At 42.2% G+C, this 6,962-nt stretch overlaps 1 protein-coding gene across 5 annotated transcripts in view; it reads right to left on the bottom strand.

Moving 5' to 3' along the window:
- Nucleotides 1–1,328: 1,328 nt before the first annotated feature.
- The window catches only part of FAT3 (FAT atypical cadherin 3), a 635,879-nt gene continuing 630,245 nt past the window's right edge, over nucleotides 1,329–6,962 (bottom strand). For all 5 annotated transcript variants that reach the window (XM_076002418.1, XM_076002421.1, XM_076002420.1 and 2 more), the window contains one exon: nucleotides 1,329–6,914. In XM_076002418.1, coding sequence (XP_075858533.1) covers nucleotides 6,292–6,914 — 623 coding nt within the window. In that variant the 3' untranslated portion in view covers nucleotides 1,329–6,291. The remainder of the gene's footprint in view (nucleotides 6,915–6,962) is intronic.

Here is a 6,962-nt window from a genome sequence, read left to right as displayed (position 1 = left end):
AAATCCTTTTCACTGAAGTTGCTAAATTTACCAAAACGAGGAAGGATTTAGGAGAAGGGGATTCAGCTGGGGACATCATTGATTAATTATTCAGTCGAAAACGTTTAATGAGGGCTGGATAGGCAATGAGAATCTCGGGCACGAGCATAATGAAGACACTACCCTACCCAACAGTTTACGGTGTAGTGGGGAGCCCGTGTGTGCTGGAGTTGGCTCATACGGGCTTGTGACAGCTGTTAGACCCTCAGGAATTTTGTGAGCCAGTCCCCATTACCTTGGTAACTTGAAATCAGCCATGATAGGTGTATTTATACCCTGGAAATTGGCAAAGATAACAAATTAGTGCCTCCCACCCCCTTTCAGCTGTTTGCTAAACATTTACCTGCATACCACTGTGGGGACAGACGAGTAACCAGAGGGTTGCTGTGCAGGGAGAACAGCCAAAGGTGAGCTCTTGAAATCAGTGAGGATGTCAGGTAAGGAGGAAGGAGATGAATGCCTACCAAGGAGGCATTCCCTAGAGGGTGGCTCCAGGGCTCCAGGATCCTGGCCAGGGTGGGGTGGCTGGAGTTTGATGCTGGCACAGACAGGGCCATCATTCTATCAGCAGCCCTTAGCGCCTGACAAAGGGCTTCTCCTTGCCCTTGCTCAGACATATGGGCAAGGCAAAGGGCGTGCTGCTCCTCCTGGAGTTCTTCCGGGTCGCAGGCTAACTTCTTATGACGTCACTTCCTTTAAGTCATCAGTTTGAGCCCTACTTCCCACCTCTCCCCAGCTTCTCCTGTATATGTTTTAAGTGTCTTTCATGCCGTATAGAAAAAGGTTCTGGAGCTTTTTGGAGGAAAACTCAAGTGCCAATGTTGCCCCCAACTTTTGGGAGAGAGGAACATTGGAGCTACTGCCTACAAGGGGTGGCGACTTGCTTAGGAGAGATTTCTGCGGAGGTGGCCCTCAATGAGCCTCATTTGTTCAAGCCTCCAGCAGTCTTCTCATTCTTCTCATTCGGGAAATCCCACAGGGTGTGTGCCCAGTAAGAAATTACATAAGATTTCAACTTTTTATCTTTCTGGAGCTAAGGGGGAAAAAAAGGTGAATAAGCACAACAAAACAAAAACATCCCCTTCAGAGTACAGACCTCTCTCTTTGAGGAGTAGACTAGAGATTTTTAAAGAGCCTTGTCTTTTAAAGAGGCTTGTCTTTCCACCCTGCTCTGCAGAATCTGCCCTCCTAAGGGTCAAGCAATTAATTAAAAACAAAGACAAGGAAACACTTAAAAAGAGTCAACACAATTGCTAGTTTCATTTTTTTCTTTTTACTTGAAAACTTGTTTTAACCATCAAATTTTGGCAGTTACAAACCTGTACACTGTTTTTTGTTGGTTTTTTTTTTTTTTGGCTGTCTGTTTTTTGTTTTGTTTTTATTTCATTTTTTAGAAAAAGAACACAAGACTGAATACTGCCAACAGCAATATATGCAGAAACGATCCATTTCTATAAGGGACACAATTCACTTTAAGTGTTAGCTTTCCCCTTTGCATAAGGTTTGGTGTGTGATGTGTGTGCAAGTTTAGGTGAGTGTGCATATGTATGAAGAAATGATATACCTCATTCTGACTCTGAAATGGCATAAAATCAAATACTTATTAACTGGGCAAAGCACATTCATTTAAAAAAAAAGTCAATGAAAACATTTTCTTGAAAACAGAGAAAGTTAAATGAAAATCATAGAACAAAAGAAAGGTTACAATACATTTCGAAATGATTTAAAAACATCACTTTCAAATCTAAAATCCTTTCTGTGTGTGTAGTTACCTCAAAACTTTGCAGACCAACAGCGTGGATGACTTAGTGTTATATTCGACCCCCCAAATTAAAGCATCCTGATAGGCATAAAATATAGTATCTACAAAATCCTGGAAAATTGAAACCATTTATATACAATTTTATAAACATTTTAAACACCAAAACATACATCTTTTACAAACCAGCCTGTTTGCAACAGGCAAATGTACAAGACAATCTCTCTGATACAGTGCTTAAAAAGAACTGCTTCCATTTCCAAACACATTTGCCACTCCCAAAATGCAGTAGTATGGGCTCATAAGATTGTTAAATAGTAGCAATTCAGGTATTTGTTTGCTGGAAGGGTACTACCATACATACTAATGGGTCCAAACACGCTCCAAAGGACTAAACGATTCTCAAGTGCATCCTAAACACTGGAAGAGACTAATTATGGCCTTTGTGTATTATTACATACTTGTAATTATTGCTTTTCATTATTACACAAGGAAAGAAATACCTTATTCTTTTCCTATCTCTTAGCCAGCTGGCTAAATATTACCTGATGCCAAACCCACAAATGGTGACTTTAAACCCCAGCATCGTAACTGCCAGAAGCTCAAAGACATTGTGGATTTTCATCAGAATAATGTGCAGTTGAACATTGTGGGACACAAACCAGCAAAAACACGTAACCACCTTCTTACAGACCACACAAAATGATGACGCTGAATAAATGCCTCTTCAACTCTCCATTTCCCAGGTGTGAAACTAAAAACACTAAACGTAAAAGCCTAACCACTTTAGCAAAACCTGAGAGGGCAGTGGAGTGAAGAGGCCAGACGGTTATCTGGACAACCCGTGCAAGACGAACACTAGATCTTCCCGAATTACTTCACATAAAACTGTTTTCTGGGTCTTAAATAATTTATTTTGATCATCTCCTTTCTCAGGTCCCCTGTCCGTGGGGGCAGTGGTGGTTAGGGGGGAGGAGGGAAGGAAGCAGGAGAAGGCCAAGGGTATATAGAGTCGAGTCGCTTTTTAACCAGGCTGTGCTAGTGATTTGCAAGGGCAGTTCCAGGTAAATCCCAGAATGTATGAATAGTTCCCTTTCCAGGCCTTCACGCTGATTCTCTGATAGGATGAATCTCAAATATATGGACTTGACCTGCTCACATCACTAAGTTTACACCTGGTGGTTCATGAATGGGCAGGACAAGGCACAAGGAAAGCTGGCATGGACTAGAACTCAGCAGCAAAATATCCAGAGGAAAGGCATTGAACAAAGCACCTACTTGATTCGCCTTTTGTGGCCCCAAAGCCCTTGCTTACTGTGTGACAAAACCCAACAGTCCAGCTACTCTCAACCTAATCAGGATGTGTGCCGTATTAGTAAAGTGCCTCCAAGTTATGGAAAATGGCTTCCAGGAGGTGACACATGCATGTTAGAAAAAAAGACAAAAAACCAAATTGGTGTATTAATAGATATCTCCCATGTGATTCATCATGGTGGGAGGGGTAGGAATAGCAGCCAGCGTTGGTGGGAAAAAACACAAAAACAAAAACAAAAATGCACTCAGTAGGTAATAGTATAATCAAAGTTTCACTACAGTGGATGACTGGTCTGAGTTCAACTCAGTAATGATCATTTCATCCTCATTTTAGAAATGTTCATTTGGCAAAAGCAGAATTTTGAGGAATGTCCAAAGAAATGTGTGAATTATGAAACTGGACTTTTCCTGGAGGGCCTGTGAGGAAACAGAAGATCATGAAGCTTCCAGAGAAATATTCTCCATTGGTTTTCTTTCTAGCATATTCCAAAGAAAAGATGGTGGGAGGTTAGAGGGTGCATCAGAAGCAGGCGGCTCCCAAGCTCAAGGCAGTGTAGTGGTGAACAGAGTTAGGTAAAAAGAATACTGGCTGGATGGGCTGGTGTAGTCCTTGTTCAGATACTTTTTGAGTCCTGTGTGAGGGCTGTTGGTCCCTTCCCCGCTCTGGGCTTGTCTCCTCCTTGATAACACAAGGAGGTCGGACCAGCAAATCAGACCCTTCCAGCTCTTTGAATCAGCAGTCATCTCCACATAGTTCCATTCTGGCCTGACTGCAAACCATTTTGTAATCTACAGGGTAATTTTCTAAAAAGTGAAGCGATAAGCGATGTGTTTAAAGGTAATGAACAAAAACATAATACATGCTCGTCTGGTATATATTTAGCTGCAGAGCTATTCCGTGGAAAATCAGGGGAAGATATCCTGAATAGAGAGGTATTTTATATAGATCAGGGCCAAGGGTGGGTACAGTTTTCTTCAGTGACTTCACAACTGCGTTAGGATCTATTTATTCCTTCATTACTGTGTCAGTCAGGCACTTTCCCGTGAAGAGATGCTGTGTGAGCAGTAGTGACTCATTGGCATTAATCTAATTCTAATATTTCCTGGGGGCAAGAGATGAATTGTTGGTTTTACTTTGATGGTTTTTATGTCATTGCATTATTAAAAGTGTAGCAGTGATTCTATTCTAGACCATTAGTTTGTCATCTTTTCCATGATTCTTGCAAATGTGCTTCTTACATAAGAAAAATACCAAAGACTTTATTCTTGATAGCAGCCTTAGTGAAATTAATTTATTTCAAGACCACAGTGTGTGGATAATGCCTCCATGAGCAAGTCTAACCAAGAGACAGGAGGAAAAAGGCTGAAAAACCTGTGAAGTGTATCTACTTACTCAGGAAGTTTGGGAATGAAAAGGATTTTTTTTTTTTAACAACAAACATCCAGAAACACTTGCCTTCTACAGAGATGTAAGTGGATGAAACATGATTGAAACAACTAAAAATATATCTCAGTGGATGATACGCAGACTCAGAACAGTACGGTTTACACACCAATGCCATATGCCATCAGAAACTGTGAACACAGATTTGCTCATTAAGCAGATAGTGCAAATATGCATTTATTTACCATGGCCACTGCACAGGTGGCCATAATCCGATTGAAGCAAAAGAGGAAAGTCACTCAACTTGTCAACTTTCAGTTTTGAGGACTGGGTCACTAAATTTCCAGTGGAATGATGCTCCTGTTAATTTTGGAAAGTCATGGCCAAAGAGATGGGAGGAGAACTCTAGGGTGTAATTAAGTATTACACATTTTTCAAACAGAGGTCAGTTCTAGAAAATTATAACAAAATACCGTTTTTAAAAAGCACAGTTTTGCTTTAAGTTAATATAAATGGCAGTACCAAAATAAAGTTAACTGAACCGGAGTAAAATATGGCATTCAATGTTTCTCTAACATCATAGAGATCAGAGAAATTGGAAGGTATGCCATGCTCATTGGCAGGATTTTCAACATGGTCTATTTCCTAAAACCTTCGCGTTAGCTTTCCTCAAGAGCAGCCTTATTGAGTGCAAGCACTTATTTGTACATAGGCCCAGACACACACACTATTGTAATTTATACACAATAACTAATCTACTTGCTTCTTCTCTTTTAAATGTAATTGTATTTATAATGGTGACACTACCAATTTAGAATAACACACACTTTTAATCTGCATTATCAAGAACTGTGATTATCCAGGCTAAAAACTTTGAAAGTGTCATTTTTTTTCCTTTTCCCCCCAAATTTGTGAATTCTGCTTAAACTTCTAAGTATCTTTCATTCTAGAGAATAAGAGAGGAACAAAGGCCAATTTCTGCAGCCATGTGAGAACTGTCGTTACGGACAGGAATACTTACCAGAAAACACAAAACCAGATAATCACGTTCTTTCTAATGTTCGAACAACATTATTAACCTCCTCCCTAACCCACAAAATGGAACCCAAGTAGCTTCTTCATTGATCCCTTTCTCAAAGATCATAAAACCCAACTATGTCATATTGGATGCTTAACACAAACGAACAAAAATTAACTGAGCATACTAAAACATGTTGCTCAAACCTAGTTTTATAGCTGAAAATTGGGCAGCTTATTAAAAAAAATAGAGTTGATTTTAAAGGCTTTAGCCCATTTTGTTTGTTTAATAATATTTGCTTCTCTTTTCTTTTGCCTAAGAGACTAACTTTTCCAACAATCATTACTACTATTTTCAATTCATTGGCTTAAAATTACATGCAACAACACTTCTTTGATTGTTGCCAGTTTTTAATACTGCAAGGATTGATGCTGTAACACTTCCCAGGGCTCAAGACTGCACAAAGCCATATGAGCTCTATGGCGTAACTCAGTGGGTGACATTTTCCCTCTTCCACACTCTTAGCCGGGAACGCAGGCACCGACATCCAGGGTTACCAGTCATCTCTCAGAAACAATTTCTGAGCCTTTCCTTTTCACCCAGTTGGAATCGAGCTTGCTTGTTGACAGTATGACTTTGTGAAGAATTTCCTGGTGGAAAATACCACACCTCCTTCTCGTTTCACCAACTACTTTCCATCGAGAGACTCGAGCCCAGCCAATCTCCTTCCACTTTTCCATAACCAACGGGGCCAAGTGCCCGGGACGTGGCCTCTCTCTACACCTGGGTCTGGTGCTGAGTCTCCACGAAGGGGACGTGAAGGCTGGCGAGGCTGAGCTCGCCCACGCTCTCGTAGTCACTCATGGCTACTTCGGAATCGTCGAAGCCACAGTTGGCCGACACATCCGAGGACGAGGTGCCTCTGGAATTGTGCAAGGACAGAGACACGCTGTCTGCCGGGCCTGTGGCCTCAGTGCCCTGGTTCATGCTCACGGCAAAAGTACTAAATTCACAGCCGGCAGGCGGGCCCACCAAATCCGTTTCGTTGGGGAAGGGGTGAGGAGGGAGGTACTGGCTAGGATGGAACTGGGGCCTTCTCCTGCAGTCTGGGCTCAGGGTGCTGGCCAGGGAGACAGGCTGGGAGGGTGGCAGGGCCTCGTACTGGTCTGGGAAGTCCTCTGGCAGAGGAGGAGGCAGCTGGTCCTGGCTCAAGAACTCCTCTTCGTGAGGGGGAGGGTATTCGCTGTCGATGTCATAGCCGCCCAGGTAGTAATCGCTCTCCAACTCCCGCGTGCTGCCCTGGTGTGCGGACCCTCCTTCCTGGTTTTCGTAGTTGGGCACCTCCTCTATGTCCGACAGCCGGGCCCCTGGCATCCAGTCAGAGGTGTCCCAGTGATAGGCTGCGAGAAAAAAAGCAGTGACAATTAATTTCCTCCAGACTGGAGCTA

The sequence above is a fragment of the Microcebus murinus genome, chromosome 4, assembly GCF_040939455.1.
Source record: "Microcebus murinus isolate Inina chromosome 4, M.murinus_Inina_mat1.0, whole genome shotgun sequence".
In the NCBI taxonomy this organism is placed as follows: domain Eukaryota; kingdom Metazoa; phylum Chordata; class Mammalia; order Primates; family Cheirogaleidae; genus Microcebus; species Microcebus murinus.
Note: the sequence above shows the minus strand (reverse complement) of the source record. Positions and strands in the feature narration are given on the sequence as shown.